The following is a 24,558-nucleotide window of genomic DNA, read 5'->3' as shown; positions in this document are numbered from 1 at the left end:
CCCCGGTCCCTCCCCGCGCACCCGCGCTCCCGCCCCGGCTGCCGAGCCTTCCAGACGCGCGGGCCCTCCCGGGGCAGCGCGGGAACCCCGGCCCCCGCGCCGCGGGCTCGGGCCACAGGGCCGGGCCGCCGAGCTAGGGCGGCCCCGGGGCCTCCAGATGGCCCCGCGCCCGGCTCCCCTCCGCCGTCGCCGCCCTCCCCCGCAGGCTCCCCGCCGCGCCCTCCGTCCCGCTTCCCCCGCAGGCCGGCGCCACCGCCCCGGGGCCGGCGGGGGCACCGCGGCGGGTCCCCCCCGCGCCCGGACGCTGCGGCCCGCGGCCTGTGCGTGCGCAGCGCCCCCGCGGCCGCGCCCGCGGGCGGCAGGGAAGGAGGCCGCGGCGCGCCCGGCCCGGCCGCCCCTCCCCCGCGGCCCGCGGCCCGCGCCTCCCGGCCCGCCCCGTTTCCTCCCGGCGGCGGCGGCGGCGGCGGCGGCGCCTCGTGCGCGCGGTTATTTATTTATTTCCGGGCCCAGAGCGCTTATAATGGAGCCGCTGTCAGCAGAGCCTCCTGCCGCCGCCGCCGCCGCCGTCCCTCCTCTTTTTTTTCCCGGCAGATCTTTGTTGTGTGGGAGGGCAGCGGGGATGGACTTGAGCTTGCGGAGCCCCTGCTAGAGCAGCCGCGCTCGGAGGACGCGCCGCAGCCGCGAGCCGGAGCCGCCGCCGCCCCGAGGCCCCGCCGGACGCGGCCGCCGCTCGCCCCCGCGCCCCTCGCCTCCTCGCAGATCCCCTCGCGGCGGCAGATGTGCGTGGGGCCAGCCCACGGCGGGGACTATGGTGAAATTCCCGGCGCTCACGCACTACTGGCCCCTGATCCGGTTCCTGGTGCCCCTGGGCATCACCAACATAGCCATCGACTTCGGGGAGCAGGTAAGCCCCGGCCGCGCCCCGCGCCCAGCCGGCGCAGCGCCGCCCCGCGCCCCGCGCCCCGCACCCCGCGCCCCGCACCCTGCGCCCCGCACCCTGCGCTCCCCGGTCGCGATCGCTCTCCCTCGGCCTTGGACGCCCCGGAGCCGGGGATGGGGGCAGTGGGGAGTCACCTGCTCCTGTTCTCTTTTTATCCTGGGGCATTTGGGATTGCAGCTCGTGGAGGATGACTTTTCTAGCACCCCCTTCCCTCCCTCCCCCCTGTTATTCAGCAGACTTTTCCAGCCCTCTCTGGAAAATGTTAAAAAAGACCGGATGGTGCGAAGCTGCACCTATAGAAGGGTTTTTAGTGCACGGGAGTATTATATAATTTGCGATTATGTAAACCTCAGTTCCGTAACTGAAATGTAGTTTCTAGGAGGTTAAGTGCAGGGTTCGTATTTATCCATGGTTGGTGGAGATGGTGCTGTGGGGAGATTTTGTATTATTACGTGTCCAAGTTGATTTCCCAGGTATTTCTAATTTTTAAAAATTTGTTTTGTAGCCCAGGTAAAGATTAGGGGTGTCCCAACTGTGTCCTGGTTAGCTGACCTTTGGCCATTTCCAGTTTTGCATTTCCTTTCTTTTTTTTTTTTTTCTTTCTCTTTCTTTTTTTTCATGAACCATTACAGAAGGGAAGCACAATTTTGTTTCGTGTTGCCTTCTCGCCCTTGTTTGTTTTTCATGTTTTCTCCATGTGGCGTCATTGCAAATCGTGCGCTGCAGGCTCTCCAGCGGCGGGCATTGGTACCCTGCACTTTGCCTGGGAGGAGCGTTTTCTCAGGGCTTCCAGCAAGATGCAGTTGCCTTCTAAGGCCCGGGGAAGATTTTGGGATGGGGACGCCAGTAGCATGCCATCTTGATGGGCAGGTGTCCGGAGTCACCAGGGCATGTGATGAGCAACACCCTTGGTATTATGCTACCGTCTTTTTTTCTGTAAATCCAGAGACTTAAAAGGATATTTATAGAGTATACACCTGTTTTGATGCTAATTTTAAAAGCCAAGCAGCTTTTCAGAAGGCAGTTACAAACCCGAGATTTGTTTGACTCCTTTGTCTGATGAATATCTACTTGGGTTTGTCTCTCTGTGCTCAGAACTTTTGAACAGTTGCAACTCTATTAGCTCCTTAGTATGTAGCCCACATTGTAAACTTCTTTTTACTTTGAATTGTAGATGAATTTGATAGGTGCTCACAGTGTGGCATATTCAAGTCTAGAGACCTTTGTCTAGGAAGCCACCAGTTTCTGTTGATGAAATATTGCGTCTTTCTGTTGCCCTCTCAGCCTTGCCAGTCCCTCACAAGGGTACCCAAGGGCTCTTTTTCTCTACTGCTCCACCTCGGTCCTGCCCACCTCCCTTCTTTCATAAGTAACTAGTAATTTTGAGCATTTCCTATCATCTATGGGAAAGTTTTGAGATATGAATTTACTACATTGCACGTTTTAGATAAGTCAAGTGCTGTATGTTCACCTGAACCTTTTGCTATTTTAAGGCTTATAGTCTTGGAGTTGCCCCAAAGGTTGTCAGAAAGCCAGGACTGTTCTGAATGAGACAGAGAGAGAGAGAGAGAGAGAGAGAGACAGAGTAAAGAGGGGAGAGGGGGGAGAGGAGAGAAAGAATCATACAGGGGTAACTAACTAGTGGAAATAAGAGTAGTCTTTGTTATAATTAAACGACCTAAAGCATACCACTGTACTGCCTCCCATCTGCTTGATTTAATAAAAAGGCTGATGTAACGAGTTGGATTTTAGTATAAGGAAAAGGATCTCCTGAGATCACAAAAGGGGGACTAGACATAAGAAACAACTATACAGATGGTTTATGGGTCTAATAATTCAAACTCATCCTTAAAACATTGCTAACTTGATTATCATAGCTGATGTAAGCAAAGTACTAAAAGAGTTGTCTTTTTGCACAAAAGCAAAATGTTATCAACAAGTGTCATTTGAGGTCCTTTTCCCGCAAACACCAGAGTATTTATGAGGTTATAGGCTGCCTGGTAGTGGAGATATTTTATCACAGAGTTAGGGGTGGAGCCATAGGGGGAAGAAATTGATAGGTTTCCAAAACCTTGCTTTGCCTTCTGGTGTCAAATGATAATTGTTTTGCAAAATGGTACAAGGTGAGGAAAATGGTACTTATTCTTTCTCAGTATTAAACTAGAGGGAAAGAATTACAGTAGGAGCTAAGGAGTGGCCTGGTATGTATGAGTGATGAATAGAAGAATATTTTACCCATCTGCTCGGAAGCACAGTAAAGAAGAGGGGAAATGAACCAATTTGCAAAAGTGGGTCTACGTTTGACTTCTGAAAATATGCAGCTCTCAAAATGAATTTGTATGGAGTTCCAGACAGATGGACACATGTAGGTCCTGCCACTGAGCGGGCAGGTGTATTATACCTTGCTGTGAGTGAATGAGGACTCATATGTCAGTGCTTTACAGATCCTGAGGTGGAGGGGAGGAGATACAGATGTACAAAGGTAAATGTAGCCTGTTGGTCACATGCTTTTTTTTTTTAAGACAGAGTCTCACTCCCTCAGCCTGGGTAGAGTACAGTGGTGTCATTGTGGCTCACTGCAACCTCAAACTCCTGGGCTGAATTGATCCTCCTGCCACAGCCTCCTGAGTAGCTCGGACTACAGGCATCCACCACCATGCCTGGTTAATTTTTCTATTTTTAATAGACACAGGGTCTTGCTCTTGCTCAGGCTGGTCTCGAACTCTTGAGCTCAAATAGTCATCCCACCTCCACCTCCAAGAGCGCTAGGATTAAGGCATGCGCCACTGCGCCCCGGTGATCACATGCTTTTGAGATGATTAAGAAATGCAGGTCGGGTGTGGTGGCTCAGGCCTGTAATCCTAGCACTCTGGAAGGCGGAGGCAGGAGGATCCCTCAAGCTTAGGAGTTCAAAACCAGCCTGAGCAAGAGCGAGACCCCGTCTCTACTAAAAATAGAAAGAAATTAATTGGCCAACTAAAAATATATAGAAAAAATTAGCCGGGCATGGTGGCACATGCCTGTAGTCCCAGCTACTCGGGAGGCTGAGGCAGAAGGATTGCTTGAGCCCAGGAGTTTGGAGTTGCTGTGAGCTAGGCTGATGCCATGGTACTCTAGCCCGGGCAACAGAGTAAGACTCTGTCTCAAAAAAAAAAAAAAAAGAGATGCAAAATAAAAAAAAACCATCCCATTAGCTTTTAAGTCTCTGGCTCATCAAGAATAGAAGAATAGCAAAATCATTTTAAATGTTTCTTAGAAGTGGTATTTTTATGATTATAAACATTATAGTTTATGGCTTCTTTAGAGATCCAGCTATGTAGAGATTCCACTGAAAGTTAAATAAACTGCTCGTACATGACTGTGTAAAGGAATTACCCATTAATGACTCCAAGGCCATCAGCCGTGGGGGGAGGGGCTATGAAGAAGCCTTGCAACCATCTCTCCAGAACCTTCAGATATTCTTCACAAACATGATCTATTGTATATAGATTTCTCTGCCATTTTATAGCTTAGTCGGGTAGGAAACCCAAATATTATGCAGCATTTATTCTAACAAAACTAGTAAAACCTATTATCACATTTTTTTCAATTTTGGTGGTAGCAGTAATTTGAGGGGGTGAGGAGAAGAAAGGTTGAATTCTACACTGAACAAAAAAAAGCTACATGGAATAAAGTGATCTGCTTTTTAATATTAAACATAGAAAAGAGTGAGAACACATCTATTTTTATTTGCAGAAACTGTTTGTGGAACCTTATAGGCATGTAAAATACATTGTGATGATTGCCATATATCTAGATAATTCTCTCTATATGTTATATATATGTTTTATCTCCATTTTTACAGATTGAGAATCAAAAGTATTAACCACTTCCATTCATTAAGCACCTAGTATGTATTTATAATATCTCAGCACTGTGATATAAGAGGAAAGAATGAAAGGCCTAGGCATGTTAAGACACTTGCTTAAGATCACATAGGTAGTAAATGGCAGAGCTAAGGTTCAAGCTTACAGACAGCCACCTGGTCCTTACAAACTTAGGAATAAGTTCTAGCTTAGCTGTCATATTTTGAATTTTAAAAACTCAGCAGATGTAGGACAAACAAAAAGGGGGCTCCTAGGAAAGGAATATTTATTTAATAAATGATTCATTTAACAAATAAATTCATTTTAAGGAAAGTTGAATTACTGAGATAATCAGATCAACACTGTCTCTTGTTTTAACAAAGTTGGCATGGCTTTTAAAGGTCAGGGGGAGAAAATAAGAAACAATTGATACTCCATAATAAAGTTATTTTGAAGTCACTTAGTCTTTATCATTAGAACAATACAGATTGCTAAGGAAAGAAGGAGGATGTTGAGATATTTTGTAAACAATGTATTTCTTTTAAAAGTATTTGCAAATGTCCATTTGATCTCACCATAGTCAAAGGACTTATTTCTGTTTAAAACGAAATTTGGTACCAAGTCACTGATTTCCTTAAAAGCCAAGTTCACCAAATTATGTAGAATAAATGAGCTTTTTTTTTTTTTTTTTTTTAAGGTACTAGTGACACTTAAAATGTTAAGGATAACTTTTCTGTGAAGACTTTGAAAGAGTAAAAAAAGAAAGTTGAAATTGTTTTCAGGTCAGAAGAAATGTGTTCTGTCTAGGGCCAGGTAATCTACTCTTTTACATTCAAATGTGAAAGAAGTCTTATTTCAGAAACCTCAATACCTTTCAAGTACTTTAGGTATTTCAAATTGCCCTGAATGATTCACTGAATTTGTCTGGGTCTAATAGAAAAGCTCTCTTACACAGGTGTCCACTGTATAAGAGAGTCTCTGGCCAGCCTGGTGGTTCATGCCTGTAATCCTAGCACTTTGGGAGCCTGAGGCTGGAGGATTGCTTAAGGCCAGGAGTTTGAGACCAGCCTGAGCAAGAGACCCCATCTCTAGAAAAACAGAATAATTAGTTGGGCGTGCCACATGGTGGCACATGCCTATAGTCCTAGCTGAGACAGAAGGATTGCTTGAGACCAGGAGTTTGAGGTTGCAGTGAGCTACAATGACATCACTGCACTCCAGCCTGAGCAACAGAAAAAGACTCTGTATCAATAGAAAAAAAAGGGGGGGGGTGTCTCAAATTATTAACATCAAAAAATGGAAAAACAGATGAGCCCAGGAAAAATAGCCTAATAAATGTTCTTCCAGTCCACTAAGTACAGAAATGCATCCTCCCACCCCCAAACAAACAAACAAACAAACAATAGTCTTCCATTCGACCAGGAGGTGCAGGAATAAAAATGGTACATGTAGTGAGTGTATGGCACTGGCCCCCACTGGGAAGGGACCCTTCATCTAAGCTCTGCAGGCAGAGCTTGCCTTAAGTAATAATGAGTGTCTGTTACATAGTCCACTTCCCAAAGTGCTTAAGGACAGAAATGCACATCCCAAGCTAAGTTTCTAAGTAACTGTAAGGGAGACGTTCCCCCCTCCAATTTATTGTATATTAACGGAGTACATTTAAAAATAATTATTTTTTTCTAATTATAAAAGTAACAGATGCTAACAGTTTAAAGTTTGGTAGATACTTTTGAAATGAAACAACAACAACAAAAAAAACCCTCTAATTCCAATCCGAAGAGAAAACTCCTTTAACAATTTGTGTATCTCCTGCCAATCCTTTTTAAAAATTTTTTTCATTTCTTTTTTTATTTCAATAGATAGTACAAGTGTATTTTGTTACATAGATGAATTGTATAATGTTGAAGTTAGGGCTTTTCGGGTACCCGTCTCCAGAATAGTGTCCATTGTCCCCATAGGTAATTTTTTGTCCCTCATGGTCTCTCTCCCTCTCCCCTTCTTAGTTTCCAGTGTCCGTCACACCACTTTATGACCACATATATCCCTCATTCAGGCCCTACTTATATGTGAGAACATGTGGCGCTTGTCCAATCTATTTTTTAACTTAAGGAAACATGTGTGTGTGTGTGTGTGTGTGTGTGTGATGCTTTACAAAATACAGAGGCATTTCCCCAAATCATTTAAAAGTATTTAAGTATGATTTTAACTGGCAGCATAATATGTGATTATACGAGCATGCTGTAATTCCTTTTGCTGTACATTACCCTATTGTTTAAACACTGAGGTTTTTTGTCTGTCTGTTGCAATCTAAAGTTTCAGTGAACATCTTTATGTGATAAGTAGATAATGTGTTTTCTCTGACTGCCTTGTGCTTTATGCCTGGCATAAAGTGGTGCCTATTTCATTTTCTCATTCATACATAGAAAATGAGGTCATGCCTTTCTTGCAGTCCATATTTAGTCAAGGACACTGTGACCTCCTTAGTCCAAGCGAGACACTCCTGCTGTTTCCCAATTCTCTTTAGACGCTCCTCCACATTGAAAATACATCTCGAGATGACTTAGATAAGCAGGTTGTTTCTAAAGCCACAAAGGTATAATCCTGAGGTTGGTTGGTTGGTTTACTCATTTGTTTATTTATTGAGGTGGTTTGATGACCAGCCTAAATACTACTTTGTCCGAATACTTACAAGCATATCCTTCATGCATAGAGACAATGCTCTTTCTAGTAATAGACTAAATTCTTTTAAAGCAGTTTGTAAAGTATACAATATAATATTGTTTATGGTACTGTAGCACTTTTTAGCTGTGACAAGCTCAGTTTTATGTTAGTGGTAAACAACAATGTTTAATTTGGGACTATGGGGCAGGTTTTATTGGGTGGGACAAGGAGAGACCATGAATGGATAATCATTCCTTTAATGTCTTGTGTGAGTTGGAGTAAATAAACCTCATTGAACCTCTGGTATAGCATACCAGAGTGACTTGGGGAATGTTTACATTTAAAAAAATAATAAATTAGACTGGCTCAGGTGGCTCATGCCTATAATCCTAGCACTATGGGAGGCCAAGGTGGGTGGATTGTCAAGGTCAGAAGTTCGAAACCAGCCTGAGCAAGAGTGAGACCCTGTCTCTACTAAAAATAGAAATAAATTAATTGGCCAACTAAAAATATATATATATAAAATTAACCGGGCATGGTGGCGCATGCCTGTAGTCCCAGCTACTCTGGAGGTTGAGGCAGGAGGATCGCTTGAGCCCAGGAGTTTGAGGTTGCTGTGAGCTAGGCTGACACCATGGCACTCTAGCCTGGGCAACAGAGACTCTGTCTCAATAAATAAATAAGTAATAGATTCTGGTTACTAACACTAAAAAAAAAAAAAGAAAAGAAAAAAGATAAAATAAAGAATAAATAAAATAAAAATAAATAAAAATGATAATAATAAATCAGGTACTTTTTGAATACCTGTGATTCTGTTAGTTGCTGTGGAAATGCAATAGAGAAAACTCTATTTCCTGCAGCCAAATCTGGGGATGAGCTACCCACGTGAGTGAATTTTCTTGATAACTGAAGCTTATCCGTCTTAGTGGCAATCACTGGTTTTTCATCAGTCCAACCTAGGTAGCACATTTCTCTACCTTATTAAGTGCATATCATATGCAAAACATAGTGTAGCATCATTGGAGGCTTGTGAATGTCCTTTGTTGGGATGGGCAATCAGGATATCCCCTGAAGTGAGATACTCCAAAAACTTAAAACGAATAGTTTGGCACCGACCAATGGGTGCTGACTTTGGCCAGTCCTGAGCTCTGTGTGTCTGTCAGTCTCATGAGTTTCTTAAGCCCCTCCAATGTGTGGTAGGGTTTACATTTTCTTTTTTTAAGGTCCTGTATCTGCTTTCATCATTTCACTACTTAATCAGTTGTCAACTCAGTTTCCTCCTCTTGTCTGCTTCAATAATAATGACAAAAGGGCAATATGAATAGTTAATACGTGTTGAGTTCCTGCTTTTTAGTGTTCTGCTTTGATCTGCTCTGGGCCTGGGAAACTAAAATTCAGTAGAATGTCAGGAAAAATGAAGAATAAATAACTTCAGAATCCTCCTTTGGGAAAAGCAGTTTATACTTTGTGACACTTACGTTCCTGCCCTAGTCTTTTTTCTGTTCTAGCCCTTTGCACCCGCTTGCTATTTTCTCGATTCCTTTATTCTACTCGGGACTTAATTTTTTAAATACCCCAGATTTTACAAAGCGTGGCAGTAGAATAAAAAACTGGAGTTTCTTTTCATACAAACTTATTTATTTGGATTTTTTTATATTTCAAATTATTGATACATTCAAAGAGTAATTTTAATCTCTATAATTTTTGCTAACCGTATCGAGTCACACTCGACATCCAAGTGCAAAGGGCTAGAGATATTCTAGATCCAATGTCAGCGAAGTGACCCTTGAACAAGGAAAGGAAGTGTTGCCATCTTGGACCCGGCCTCTGGCCTCAATTGCTTAGATTCTGGTTAAGAAAACACATGTGAAACACCTTTGCAATCAGAGCAGCACTGAGCAAAATCTCTGGCTGTGTAGCACAGTTTATTATAACGTGACTGCAGTAGAGCAGTGATTCTGTGGTGGTGAAGCAGTGAGATGTTTGGACGTGGGTCTTCTCATCTGGGCGTTGTGGGCCCTGCCTCCTCTCTCCCTGTGCTCTGGCCAGGAAGGTGGGTAGCACCAGTCTGCAAAGATGAAGATAGAATCACAGGACAGGTTAGCCAGTTATCAAGCCATAGGATCCCAGTTGGTATTTTTGTTTGCTTGTTTTTTGCTATTTCCATGGCTTTGGGATCATTCAGTTTCTGTTCCAGCAACCAGACACCGCTCAAGATCCTATGAGAAGAGATGAGCTTAAAATCACAAAGACAACATTTAGGAGGTATCTCAATCAACTAGAAGGTTTATGGATCAGAACTTACTGTTTCTCCTGTATGGTTGCTTCTTCATACCAAAAATGTTTTTAAAGTCCATCCTGGAAAGGAAAGTAACTTGGTTATTTGTCAGGACGAAAGGGGTATGTATTCCCCTAGATATATTAAAAAGTTACTGAAAGATAGCCTGTACATCTTGTTCATGAAATCGCATCCTCTGGGCATTTTTGCATTTTCCACTGATAAAATAACTTGGCCATCTTTCCCTACTGGTACATAAAGAGCTTACTGGTTCATTTTTTGTAGGTGTATGTATTGTAACTTATTTGACCATTTCCTCTAGGGACATCCTCTAGGGACAGATTGACCAGCTTCTAGTTTCTAGTTGGAAAAGTATATTTTGGTTTAAGCTCACAGGTCCTGGCTGGTTTGTCGATTTGTAACAGCATTTTCCAGAGGTCACGTTCAAAGATGGGCTCGTTGGTAAGAATCTGTAGTCTCCTCACCAGGATGGGCTGACTTCACTGTCCCAGCCTCAGGGTGCAGGAGGGGAGAGACTCCGCCTCTACGCCTCCACGCCCACCCTGGCAGCACACCTCCGTGTGTCACCGGTCTGTCCCACCAGGACAGAGATACAGCTGGCCGTGGGGACCTCTGGCTTCAGGCTGGGAGGAAATCCGCAGAAAACAGAAGCCGTGGATAGCAAGTTTCACAGGTGACTTCAGAAGTGAGGCCAAGGCTTTGCCAGACTTTTAGTTGAAATGAAATGGCTGGAAAACAGAGTGTCTGCTTTTCCTAGGGAGCAAGGTGAGCCCAGAACCAGGAGGGGCAGAAGTGAGCTTTGAGATCGTAATCTTCCGAGGAGGTGAGAAGTAAAGGTAGCTTATTTTGTGAGTGACCCAGAGGAATATTTTGGGTCTGGAATGTTTCAGGGTCAGTAGTCCTGTGTGAGCATTTATGCTGTGGGAACTAGTTGCTTTAAGGTATTGTCTTTAACTACAATAACAGTGAGTCCACATCAGCAAGCTTTTCAGAATCCCTGCTCCATTTAAAAAATATATATTAAGGCCAGGTGCAATTGTTCACACCTGTAATTCTAGCACTCTGGGAAGGCCAAGGCAGGAGGATTGCTTGAGCTCAGGAGTTCAAGACCAGTCTGAGCAAGAGCAAGCCCCCATCTCTACTAGAAATAGAAAAATTAGCCAAGTGTCGTGGGACACACCTGTAGTCCCAGCTACTGGGAAGGCTGAGGCAGGAGGATTGCTTGAGCCCAGAAGTTGGAGGTTGCAGTGAGCTACAGTGACGCCACTGCACTTTACCTGGGGTGACAAGAGTGAGACTCTATCTCAAAAAAACAAAAAAAGAAGAAGGAAAAAATCCGACAAAACTCCATACCTGTAAAAAATCTAAAATGTATATATATGTACATTAAATAACATTAAGTCAAGGAAAGTATTTTGAGTCCCTGTCATTTTCTAACTTGCCATTTGGCTTAGGTGTGAATACTTTGTTTCTAAAGCAGTTTTTAAGATAAGAAGTTTGCATGCTTTTTAATGCTGCTCCACGAACAACTTGGAGATCTGTTGGCCACTAGGTCATGCATTTTAATAGAGGGGAGTAGTAGTGTGGAGAATCTAAAATAGCAACCTACAAAAAAAAAAAAAAATCTCTGACTTCTGAGTGCTTCAAATGGTTTGGCAGGAAATTCACAGTGGCTAGGACACTGAAGCCTCCCACAACATGTGGCCTGAACTTGACATTTTATAAAGACAAACTGCACAGAGGAGAGGAGCAAATAACCACACTTTATAAGAAAGAGGTAACTTTCACCTTGTGACTCTAGCCAAGCCCCACTCTGCAGTGACTGTCCAGACAGCCCACAGCCAGCATGATAAGCAAGTCAACCTCACACTTCACGTTGGGATGTTGTTCTCACACGGGGACCTTGTTTCTTTGGTTTGGTTTCAGGTGAAGCCTTGCGTCACCTGGGGAGACACCTGTCCTGGAGCTTAGGGTGCAGCAGGGTGTACTTCATTTCTACTCCCACGCAGAAGTGTTGACACCACCTGGGGCTCACACCTATTGGGCTGGTCCCTAAATGTGGGCAGGTTTCCTGGCAGTGAAGGCAGTTAGTCCACCCGTGTGTTTACCAGCCTTTCCCAGCTAAACCAGTGTTGCAGCACTGCATAGAGAGGAGCTTGGGCTGCATTCCAGGGACACTGGCGACCCACCGAAGGGCCCTAAAGCAGTTTGGTGGCGGTGAGCCTCGGCAGCTGACCCGCACAATCTCCTTTGTATTTCTCTAAAATTCTTGTTCTAATTTCCTTTAGGCTTAAATGAAACATGCAGAGAACTGTACAGACCTTAAGCGTACAGGTCCGTGGCCTTTGACAGACGGCAAATGCATGCCTTTGTGTAATCCACACCGATCGTGACATGGGACATTCCTAACAGCCCAGAGCGTTCTGCAGTGCCCCTTTGCTGTCTTCCTGGCCTCCTTCCCAGAGGCAACCCCTGTGCTGAAGCCTGCGTCAGCCTTTGCAGTTGCTCACACAGGTGACACATGTGCACTGTCATTACAGTGTGTGGCAAATACAGCTTAATTTGGGGTATTTTAGTGGCTTTTAGGCAGATGGAGAGTTTGAGCTTTTGTATCAAATAACTTTTTCCCCTAATCTGGTGTTTTTAATTCTTCCAATGACATACATCTTAAATTACATGAACTGCTAATCATTTTGATGTTCAGATATGGTTAAAAATTAGGCCGGGTGCAGTGGCTCATGCCAGTAATCCTAGCACTCTGGGTGGCTGAGACGGGCAGATTGCTCAAGGTCAGGAGTTCAAAACCAGCCTGAGCAAGAGCAGGACCCCATCTCTACTATAAATAGAAAGAAATTAATTGGCCAACTAATATATATAGAAAAAATTAGCCTGGCATGGTGGCGCATGCCTGTATTCCCAGCTACTCGGGAGGCTGAGGCAGGAGGATCGCTTGAGTCCAGGAATTTGAGGTTGCTGCCTGGGCAACAAAGCGAGACTCTGTCTAAAAAAAAAACACACACACACAATTAAGGTCTGCTTAAAACTAACATCACAAAACAAAACATAGCATATATACACAATGGACTAAAATACAGCCTTAAAAAGGAATGAAATTATGATTTATGCTATAACATAGGGGAATCTTGAAGACATTATGCTAAGTGAAATAAGCCAGACACAAAAAGACAACTGTTGTATGATTGTACTTATGTGGGTTACCTAGGGTAGTCTTAATTCGTAGAGATAAAATGTAGAATAGTGGTCACCAGGGGCCAGGGGAAGAGGGGAACTGGATTTGTTGTTTAATGGTTATAGAGTTCTAATTTGGGGTGATGAAAAAATTCTGGAGATAGATGGTGGTGGTGATGGTCGTATGATACTATGCATATACTTAATGCCATTGAACTGTATATTTAAAAATTAGTAAAACAAAAATTTTTTTTTTTTTTTTTTTTGAGACAGAGTCTCACTCTGTTGCCCGGGCTGGAGTGCCATGGCGTCAGCCTAGCTCACAGGAACCTCAAACTCCTGGGATCAAGCACTCCTTCTGTCTCAGCCTCCCAAGTAGCTGGGACTTCAGGCATGTGCCACCATGCTTGGCTAATTTTTTATATATATATATATATTTTAGTTGGCCAATTAATTTTTCTATTTTTAGTAGAGATGGGGTCTCACTCTTTCTCAGGCTGGTTTCGAACTCCTGAGCTTGAGTGATCCTCCTGCCTCGGCCTCCCAAAGTGCTAGGATTACATGCATGAGCCACCATGCCAGGCCCCAGTAAACAAATTTTAATGTTATGTGTAATTTATCAGAATTAAAAAATTTTAAATTAACATCATAAGCTACTGGGAAAGTCTGTGGTTTTTGATAATGATCTCCCTTTTATTAAAAAAAACAAATTTTATTCTAGTTATAAATGTAATAATTTTCATTTCTTTTCTTTCTTTCTTTCTTTCTTTCTTTCTTTCTTTCTTTCTTTCTTTCTTTCTTTCTTTCTTTCTTTCTTTCCTTTCTTTCCTTTCTTTCTTTCTTTCTTTCTTTCTTTCTGTCCTATCTTTCTGTCCTATCTTTCTGTCCTATCTTTCTGTCTTTCTGTCTTTCTTGACACAGTCTCACTCTGTTGCCTGGGCTAGAGTGAGTGCCGTGGTGTCAGCCTAGCTCACAGCAACCTCAAACTCCTGGGCTCAAGCAATCCTGCTGCCTCAGCCTCCCGAGTAGCTGGGACTACAGGCATGCGCCACCATGCCCGGCTAATTTTTTCTGTATATATTAGTTGGCCAACTAATTTCTTTCTATTTATAGTAGCGACAGGGTCTTGCTCTTGCTCAGGCTGAGATATAATTCATTTTCATTGTGAAAAGAAGGAAAAGTATTAAGAATAAGAATCTTATGCAAGTCCACCTCCCAGAAATCTTTATCTTATTTGAGTGCATATTCTTCTCATCTCTTTTCTATGCATATATTTTAGAACAAAATTATAACCCCTTTCCTACTTTCTATCATAGGCAATTTTTCTTGATTTTAAATATTCATCTAAAACGTGATGATTAATGCTCCTGGCATTCTGTCACATGGATATTCCATAATTTATTTCACCAATCATCTGTGATTAGATGATGTTCAGGTTGTTTCTGTTTTAATTCCTGTGATAAATAATGCCAAGAAGCATTTTTTGTACAGAAATCTTTGTATGCATCTGATTATTTCTTTGTACTAATGATTAATACTTAAAAACACTTGTCACATGTGTGCACCTTTTCCAGGCTCCTGCTGAGTGGCCCCACAATCCTCTGTTAGCAAGCTGCTCTAGCTCAGCTCAGAGATGCTGAGTTTGGGTGCCCATCCCTGACATACAGTGAGCACTCCCACCCTTAGAGGTATTTTATCGTCCGGTGATTTTATATTGAGAATCTGCCTTTTAGTCTCTCAAGCCACACCATTGAACTCCTTTATGTAATTTCTTTCATTAAAAGCATTTTTTCAAATGCTGAGAAATCAATTGAGTTTTTCATATTATACTACTTTTAAACTGTCTCTGGGCTTTCATTCTTTTCAGTAAGCACATTTTGGAGCAAGTATGTATTGCACATGTGGTTAGGCAGAAGCGTGGGGAGGGCAGGGGTTTTCCTGGTCTTATATGCCTGTATATCTGGGAAGATCCCCGATCCTGCAGGGTTGGAGGCAGAGGAAAACACTGTCTTGCAGTGAGTTTTCTGTGCTCAAGAAGGCTTGCTGCAGACCTTCCTGTGTGCCAGGGCCTGGGTATGAGGCAGTCACCATGGGCGTGACTTTCCCTCCTGTGAAGGTGAATAGATGAATAGCTTCTGGCCCCTAGAGCCAGGCTTGTGTGACTGATGGCTCAAGCCTAAAGGCCCCTAGGAGAATATTTGGTGTCAAGTGTGCTAGGGAAATGGGGAGCTAGTGGTATTTAGGGGAAATGGAAGAGGAGACGTTCTCTTTTCTATCATGCTGACCGTCGTTTCTTCCATCTCACCTAGTCTTGCTTTTCAGAGTTCATGTTGGAGAAAAGGGACAAGGAGGAAGGAGAGGGGACGTGCTCTGTGCTCATTCAGGAGTGCACCGAGTTCCTGGGCTTTGTCCTCCGCTCCCAGTGGCAGTGGAGCGAGCTGAGCCCAGCATGGAGAATAGAAGGAATGCCCACTCCTGGTGGTCGGGACCCCTGGATTGGGCCTCCGTCCCTGCACCCACAGGCTTTATGACCTTCAGCAAAGAACTTGACCTCTGTGGGCTTCAGCTTTCCCAACTGTCAATGGGGATAAAGGGTGGAAATACCTTTGCACATTTTTTGACGATAAAGACCACAAACAGACTGGGTGCAAAAGTGCTTTGGTAAGTATGAAACACTACACGTATGTAAAATAGTACTGCAGAGACTTTGAGCTTGGTGTGCTGCTGCTGCTATGCTTGTGTATTTTTATTCATTCTTGACTGACTTTTCTTGCTTTGTATTCATTCAGTGACTTGCTCTAAGGGGATTTCTTACACTATACCCAGCTGGATTAGGGGCAAGCAGCAGCAAGTAGGTGACAGATGCTTGAGACACTTGGATTTTGCAGCATGTATGTGAGCATGCTGCCTTTTTTTTTTTTTTTTTTTTTTTTTTTTTTTGAGACAGAGTCTCACTTTGTTGCCTGGGCTAGAGTGCCCTGGCGTCAGCTTAGCTCACAGCAACTTTAAACTCCTGGGCTCAAGCCATCCTTCTGCCTCAGCCTCCCGAGTAGCTGGGACTACAGGCATGTGCCACCATGCCTGGCTAATTTTTTCTATATAGTTTTAGTTGCCCAATTAATTTCTTTCTATTTTTAGTAGAGACGGGGTCTCCCTCTTGCTCAGGCTGATCTTGAACTCCTGACCTTGAGCCATCCTCCTGTCTCCGCCTCCCAGAGTGCTAGGATTACAGGGGTGAGCCACTGTGCCCGGCCTGCTTTTCTTTTTTTTTTTTTTCCTCTTTTTTTTTTAATTGCACTTTGGGGAAAAGAACTTTAAGGCTGGATTTTCTCAGTAGTGCTTTTTTTTTTTTTAATTGAGTTACTAGGATTGAAACAACATGTGCTTTTTGAAATGATAGTTTAAATTTAATTTTCTTTTAATTACAGGCTGCTGTTTGACGTGGGCTCGTGGGGGAGAGTGGCTACCATGTACCATTGACTCCTTGTCTAGTCATACAAATGGGACCAGGCCTTTCTCAATTTTGTTGACAATTTTGACAGTAACACACCAAGAGGTTCTGAGACAACGTGTAGTGGTTGCTTAATGAGCTAAAAGTTGCAACTCACTTCCCCACGTGCTTACTATGCTATTGTGGAGTATTTTCACTATTAAGTAATGGGGAATGTGGAACCCAGAGTGTATTTATCGATTTGTTCATTCAACATGTTTCTTGGATACCTACTGTGTCTCAGGCACAATGCTAGTCACTGGAAACGGAGCTGGAAAAAGGACCAATGCAGTCCATGCCTTCAAGCGAGTCTGTCTAGTAGGGCAAATAGACAAGCAGGTACTTAGCAAACTGTGGGGACAGGGCTGGGAGCAGGAGACCAGGGACTTTGCTCTGGATCTTGTAGGAAGAACCCTCAACCCATCCTGACCATCAGGGGAGCTTTCTGTGCAAGCTGAAGAGAATAGTGTCCCCATTTTGGAAAGGAAGAAAGGTGCTTAGTGTGTTTGGAACAGGAAATAAGAGCTGGAGAGTGGCAGGAGGTGAGGCTGGTGGGGCAAGTGAGCCCAGGCAGGGGAAGGAGTGTGGGCTTGGCCCTGCTGGCAGTGCAGAGCATTCAGGGGTTCTCAGTAGGGTTCAGTGTGCTCAGGTTTGCTATTTGGAAGATAATTTTGGTTTCAGTGTGGCTGATAAATTAGAGGGAGGTGAGAGTAGAGCTAGGAGACCAATTACGAGCCTACTGTGGGCCGGTTGTGAGCCTACTGTGGTGGTTCATGTCTGTAATCCTAGCACTCTGGGAGGCTGAGGCAGGAGGATTGCTCAAGGTCAGGAGTTTGAAACCAGCCTGAGCAAGAGTGAGACCCCAGTCTCTACTAAAAAGAGAAAGAAATTAATTGGCCAACTAAAAATATATAGAAAAAATTAGCCGGGCATGGTGGCGCATGACTATGGTCCCAGCTACTTGGGAGGCTGAGGCAGGAGGATCAATTGAGCCCAGGAGTTTGAGGTTGCTGTGAGCTAGGCTGACGCCAAGATACTCTAGCTTGGACAACAGAGTGAGACTCTGTCTCAAATAAAAAAAAAAAAAAAAAGGGCCTGTTGTGGACCAGGCTCATGCCTGTAATCCTAGCCCTTTGGGAGGCCAAGGTGGGAGGCTAGCTTGAGGCAGGAGGTGGAGCTCTGATCACCAGCCTGGGGCAGAGAGGCAACAGAGCAAGACCTTGTCTCCAAAAAAAAAAAAAAAAAGAAAAGAGCCTATTGTGATAACCGAGGAAGAGAAAGGAGAAAGTGGTGGCCTGGGTCAAGGTCCAGCAGGAAGGGAAGGGTGAGGGAGTCTGCAACCTAGAGTCACCTGTGTGGGGTGGGAGAGGCTGGGGCGGAGGGCTGGGTTGCAGTGAAGAGAATGAACTCTGTTTCAGTAGCGTTAATTTGTTAGTAGATTTGGTGAAATATTTTAAATTGTTTGCCCTTGAAAGAATACAAATTATGAATAAACAGTAGGAGCTGCAATATTTTGGATATCTCTCTCTTTTCTCCCTTTTCTCCTCTCTGTGCAGCAACTTCAAGACATTCTCTGTAAATGGCATCTTTTCTAGAGTTCATTTTTACCAAACGCATATGCTACGGATATTCATTTATTCCCTTAAAATGTAAGAACGCTTTATTGTAATACAGTCAGTTCTCAGCCATTTGCCTTCATGAAATAGGGATATAGAAAATTCAAAAATATTAGTCTCTGGCACTAGAATACATTAGGCCTCGGAGGGAAGCAGATTTATCTGCGTCATCATCATGCTCTGCTGAGGATAACGTTACAGTTGGACCAGGTGCCCGGTGACAGCAGAGAGACACCATCTGGAATTGAATTTGATGAGGTCCTTGGTTTGCTGTATCTTTCTGTATAGTAAATGTTTACTATGTAAACAGTAGGGAGTAGACTAACCTTAGAGGGTTTCCTTTTATGGCTTTATGTTTGCTTGTGTGTTTGTTTGCTTTCAGTATTGTCTACAGCTTACAGTGTGGCTGTAATTCGTAAAATTTATTTAGAATATGTCTTTCTATAGAAATAATGTTATAAATTAGGTTTCTAGGCCATTCCACCTAAGTTATACAACCTCTGATGTTATTTAAATATTATATATTTGCAATGAGGAGCAGAAAACCACACTGTTAAATTAGTAGGAATTGGGGAAAGCAAGATTATGGAAAAATATTGATTAAAAGCACCTTAAGAACAGTTGGTTTAACTACATTGTAAGGGGGAGGTTGGTGCCAGGGGCGTTAGGATTAGTTTAAAGATAAAACATCTTCTGGAGGCACATGACTCATCAGCTGTGATTATGATCATTTGAAAACTCATTAATGAGAGATGAGTGACCTAGACCTCCTGGAGGACACTGTGACAAGATTTGGAAGAAAGGAGGTGGGTGTTGAAACAGATCTGGGTGGGATTAGTGGCTGGGGTCCGGGATGAATTCTCCTGGGTGGGGCTGGACTCTCCCCCGCCCCCCCCAGAGGATACTGCGAGTTCCTGTTCCCTGCTGTCTTTTGACCCCGGGCTGTTGGAGTGGGTTGGAGTTGGGAGTTGGGAGAGAGGAAGATAATGTGCATTCTGTCATTTGCATGTGAAAGACATTTTTGTGTGTGTGTGGGGGGGAAGGCAGAAATCAAAAGTCATTGCCTGTAACCTGATGTAATCTTAAGTATGGTAGTGGCAGCTCATCTGCTACTAGGGACACATGTAAGGCAGTTTTAAGTGTTTTTGCATTGAAAATAACTCTCATTTCTTTTTTTCTTATTTTATTTTTTTAGTTGGCCAATTAATTTCTTTCTATTTTTAGTAGAGATGGGATCTCACTCTTGCTCAGGCTGGTCTCGAACTCCTGACCTTGAGCCATCCATCCACCTCAGCCTCCTAGAGAGCTAGGATTACAGGTGTGAGCCACCTCGGCTGGCCATAACTCTCATTTCTTTATAGTTAGAGTCATGCTTGTTCTACTTGTCACCGTCAGTAGCTACCTGGACTTTAAAATTCATGTTCCCTGCCCTGCAATTTATTATGACCTAAACATGTCCTGTGTGCCCAGCTAATATCCAAGGGCTTTGCCACTTGCATATCATGTTTCCTTTTCCTTAATTAGTTCTTAAATGGTATTCAGATTCTATTTTTAAGTGTGTTAGTGCTATGTTTTTTAGTGAGGGTAAAATTTACAAACACCTAACTGTATCCATCATCCATTCAGGCTTACCTGTACCTTCATTCAGTTGGTTTCTTCTTGCAAAATAAAGAGCAATATTTAATAGTAAGAGACTTATATAGGCTGCTAGGAAGCTTAGCATTTAAGTGAGAATTTGGGGAAGTGAAAATAATTTCTGTAATTGGACCATTTCCATTTTGCAAAAGGAATATCTCTAATTCTATATTCCATCCAAACATGTTCCCATTTTTTGTTCCTTGTTTTTGAGAATCAATCACGTCATCTCCAATGTGAGACAGATGCTTTAGAATGAAGGTGTGGAAAACAAATGCTTAATCCATTTTTTTTTTTCTTTTTAGTTCAGGAGTGGACAGTCTTATTTAGGGTGCTACAAAGTGAGCAGTGCCCTTTGCCTTGCCCTGGTGCACCCTTCACATTTGTAGAGGGCTTCACAGTTTGTGAAATGTGTTGCCATTAAATGCAAGGGTTGCTCCCCCATCCGAGAGTGCTTGGGATGACCCTGCCCAGAGGCGAGTGAGGCTGTCCCAGTGGATGTGAGAGCCACGTGGCCAGGGGCCGCCCTTGTTCCCGTCTGCTGTTCCACCTCCCTTCTGAGCCCTGGCTGGTGCGTCTGTGCTGGGCTGTTCTCCGGGCCTGGGGGAGTGTGCAATCCAGTCTTGGGGCGACGGAAGACTGCCATGGAGGGTGGAGGCAGCGAGACTCAGAGCTGCCGATGGCCCAGGAGGAGGATCACAGCCCGCGGCAGCCTTCCCTTCCTCTGGGTGCTGGTGTCCGAAGCTCCCTCCCTGTCCCCCTGGGAGGACGTGCACTGTCTAATAAAGGGTGAGGCGCCCCTTTCGGTGTGGGTCGCAGCACTGCCTTAGCAGGACTTGGTGTCACTGGCAGGTTCTGCCCCAGTCCTCCTGGAATTCTGTTCTTGCATGCATCCTCTTTAAACCTTCTAACACATGGCTGTGACTTGTCCTCTGACTCTCCTGCCCCCTCTCTTCCCTGCCTAAACTGCTGTGAAGTTCCTCCTTATCTCCCCTGCTGACAATGACTCTCTTCACATCTAATCATCAGGCGACCGACCGGGAGGCTGTAACTGGCTGTGTCTTTCTGGTGGACGTGGCAGTTTCTCTGCTTTTCAGCACCTTTTCATAAACCAGGTCTTTTTTTTTTTTGAGACAGAGTCTCGCTTTGTTGCCCAGGCTAGAGTGAGTGCTGTGGCGTCAGCCTAGCTCACAGCAACCTCAAACGCCTGGGCTCAAGGGATCCTCCTGCATCAGCCTCCCGAGTAGCTGGGACTACAGGCATGCGCCACCATGCCCGGCTAGTTTTTTCTTTATATATTAGTTGGCCAATTAATTTTTTTCTATTTATAGTAGAGACGGGGTCTCGCTCTTGCTCAGTCTGGTTTCGAACTCCTGACCTCGAGCAATCCGCCCGCCTCGGCCTCCCAGAGTACGTGAGCCACCGCCCCCCGCCATAAACCAGGTCTTTTCAAAGACTTTTTTCCCTTCCACACATTCATTAGCCTCAGATTCAGGCGCCCAGGTTGCTGCATGACGAGTTCCTTTCCTCTTCACGGCAGCTACACGCTGTCCCCATCGTACCAGGGACCCCCGAGGCAGGGCTGGCATGAGTTTCCACTCACTTTCCCCGTCTCCCAACTTGTCTCTCCTGAAGTACTTGGCACACAGTAGGGGCTTCAGGGGGCTTAAATAGAATCAATAGATGAAGTGAATGAATGCATGAAAATACAGGCTACCAAGCGTGGTTTGTCAAGGTTAGTGCAGAAGTCCCCATCTAGCAGCCCGAGCACGGTTTCCTTTCAGAATGGAGGGGCGCCACACTGAGTTTATTGGATTTCTTCCTAGACATGATAGCCTGTGCACACATTTAGCTCAGGGTCAGTGGGGGAAACCGACTGAGCATGCATCCATGTGCAGCCGGGGCGGGCTCTCTTCCCCGCCCGGGGCAGGAGGCAGCTCCTCTTGGGCGGAATCTGGAACCAGGTAGGGAGGGATTAGCCATGCATGGGCTCGACATGTGAGTTCATCAACTGGTCATACTGTCGGTGCCAGGGAGGCTAGCTACCTTGAAAACCAGTTATTTTATAGTTTGGTGAGAAATGCTTTGTCGGTGAGAGGAAACATGCAAAAACATGCATTTCGTGTGAGGCCATTTTGCCCGAAAGAACAAAGTCAGGGTGATTTGAGTGCTAGAGGCGTGCTCCCCAGTTAGGAGAAGGTCTGAACTACCTGGAGAGTACACCATGGGCAGGTGAGATTCGAGGTAGGAAGGGGTGCGGGGGAGGGCCCCCTGACCACCCTAGTTAACACCTCCCCAAGCCCTGGAAGTCCACTAGGAAGACCAGCTTCTCTGGAGGATGCACATCCAAGTGACCATGAGATGCAGTGCCTTCCTCAATGGCAATCTCGTTTGATTGACAGGTATGTGTTTTCACCTGGGGCAGAGGGATCGTCCTGCACAGCTGTGATTAGAGTAGACTGAACAGACCGGATGTGAAGAGCAGCATTTGTGAGCGGAGTTGTTATTTTATTAGCTATTATCTCCTAGTAAAGAGCATTCTGTGCTGCACCTTGCACGTTTGATCACTGGAGTGGGCTGTGGCCAAACCAAAAAGCCTTTAATGTGTCACATGTCATAGCAATGAGTCCTGACAGTGAGCAACACTGAAGCAGTACTAATCTAATAGCTAGCAAACAGTATTGCTCATTGACTCACCTTCCCTCCCCCGATCCTTCCCTCCATCTAGTATATAGCTTCATAGCTTATAATAATTTTCCCTGCAAATCATGTGAACAGCCATAGCGTATGGACCACCCGTACACAGTTAACGCTGTAAGAGGGAAAGCCCTTTGCTTTAGGGATGCCGACTGTTACATCACTTACCATTACACAGAGGGGAAGAATATAGTCAAAAAAAGTAGAACACCTCTCCCCCCCACGTCCAAATGAGAAGATGGAAGAGGAAATATAATTGGGACTCACCTGCCATGCAAATCGGACAGAGAAGAAATCTGATCTCCAGTATGTACCAGTTCCTTAGTGACAGAGGATGAGGGGCAGGGGAAAAAAGCATGGCATGTTTTTAAAATGTAACATTGTTTTGCAAATGAAATCCCTGTCCCTCTTTAACCCACAGCCAGATGCATACTTGTTTGGGATTACTTTAAAATGGAATGTTTCCTTTTTGAGGTTATTAAACCATTGATTAAATAACCATGGCAACATTTTGATAGTTTTCTGTTGTTTGAGTCTTCCCTTAACAGGATAAGAAGATAATTTACAGGCTATTTGAAATAAACCAGATTATTTTAAAAATGAGATGGAGTTCATTTAAAAAAAAAAAATGGCAAAACAAAAACCTTAGAAAGCAAAGCATAAATTTGCCATAAGGATGGTAGTGGGGTTTCTAAAAATAAAGCTTCCAGCCCAAACTGGAGCAGAGTCCAGTACAATTAATCTTTCAGTGGCTCTAAATTCCATAGAGTCGACATATTGTGGTTTCCCAAAATACAGAAATATGCATGTGCTGTTTGGTTTCCCAAAATGTAGAAATATGCATGTGCTATTGTTTTTTTTCAGGGATAGACAGCTCCTGGGCATGAAAGCATTTTTCTTTCTTTATCTCCTCTTTCAGGGTTTTTTTTTGTTTTTTGTTTGTTTGTTTGTTTGTTTTGTTTGCATGGTTGTGTGTCTGTGTGTGTATGTGTGTCTTTTAGGGTTTTCTTTGAGGGGAGAAGAGTGGGATGAAGGAGAGTAGAGAGGAGTAAATTAATATTTTTCTTTTAACAGATCACTAAAAATAATTTATAATTTACCTCTTCCCTATAACATAATTATTACAGCTTATTGCCTAAAAGGTACCATAGTGACACTTAACATTTTTCTTCTTTGTAGAACAACAGAGTGTAAAACTTAAAAAATGACAGCCCTTATTGAATTTTCTGTCATTTTTCTAGTGTCTCATAAAGAGCAATGGTTATTCATTCGAGACCATATGGTTCTCCCATATTGAGAAGGAGAAAATCTCTCTATCCTAAGATTGTCAGAGAGACTGGTCCATATCTATAGGCATGAAATAAATAGATTCTTACCCTTCCAATCTATGTGCTTTGGCAGCTTGAGCAGTGGATTGTCACCCAGCTGACAAGGCCCCAAGCAGTCTTTAGGGATCCAAAAGACAACTAAAAGGGTTAGTCCTGCCTGGAGCTGGTTCTCAGGAATACAGGACCCTTTTGTTTGCTTAGCAGCCCTGGGAACTTGCACCTTGTTTTGCTGCAGCACGCAGGCCCCCAAGGATCATGGGGCAGTTCTTTCTCCTACAGTCCGGGTAAACCTTGTGCACCGCTGTTACGCACAGCACCATGTCATCAGCCTCCGCGGCAGGGATGACTTTATTTCAAAACCAGTAAGAGCCCTTTTTTCCCCCGAGTGATCTACGTGGTTTCTTTACTGGCCACATCAACATTCATTTTGAGGTGCCTACATGTTCCTCTTTTAATTTTCCCAAATATGGATGAAAATAATACATTTACAGATTTTGCTCTTGTGAACCGACACTGTGTCTTTAGTGACTTACTGGCTCCCTTCCTCTCCCTATGAGCAACGCACTGCTTTTGTTGAAGTACCCTTCATCGTACAAGACGACCTGGTCTGTAAGACTGTAGTCTGAAAATCACAAGCTCGAGGTTCGTTCTTAGCGGTGCCTCTCCTGTGTGTCCAGTGTGCATGCTGTCTCTTAAGTGACTTGTACTGGGTGACAGAAAATAGGTCTCTGGTAGAAACAGCCCAAGAGATAATAATCAGTTGCTTATCCAGGGCTTTGTCATTTACTCTTTTTTTTTTTTTTTTTTTTTGAGACAGAGTCTCGCTTTCTTGCCTAGGCTAGAGTGAGTGCCGTGGCG

General features: G+C 44.2%; 1 protein-coding gene across 1 annotated transcript in view; it reads left to right on the top strand.

Annotated features, from left to right (window-relative positions):
- The first annotated feature begins 506 nt into the window (after positions 1–506).
- The window catches only part of ANKH (ANKH inorganic pyrophosphate transport regulator), a 148,216-nt gene continuing 124,164 nt past the window's right edge, over positions 507–24,558 (top strand). The window contains exon 1 of the mRNA XM_012790261.3: positions 507–904. Coding sequence (XP_012645715.1) covers positions 809–904 — 96 coding nt within the window. The 5' untranslated portion in view covers positions 507–808. The remainder of the gene's footprint in view (positions 905–24,558) is intronic.

This window comes from Microcebus murinus, chromosome 11, assembly GCF_040939455.1.
Source record: "Microcebus murinus isolate Inina chromosome 11, M.murinus_Inina_mat1.0, whole genome shotgun sequence".
NCBI classification, from domain to species: domain Eukaryota; kingdom Metazoa; phylum Chordata; class Mammalia; order Primates; family Cheirogaleidae; genus Microcebus; species Microcebus murinus.
The sequence above is the reverse complement of the archived record's forward strand: the minus strand, read 5'-3'. Positions and strand labels throughout refer to the sequence as shown.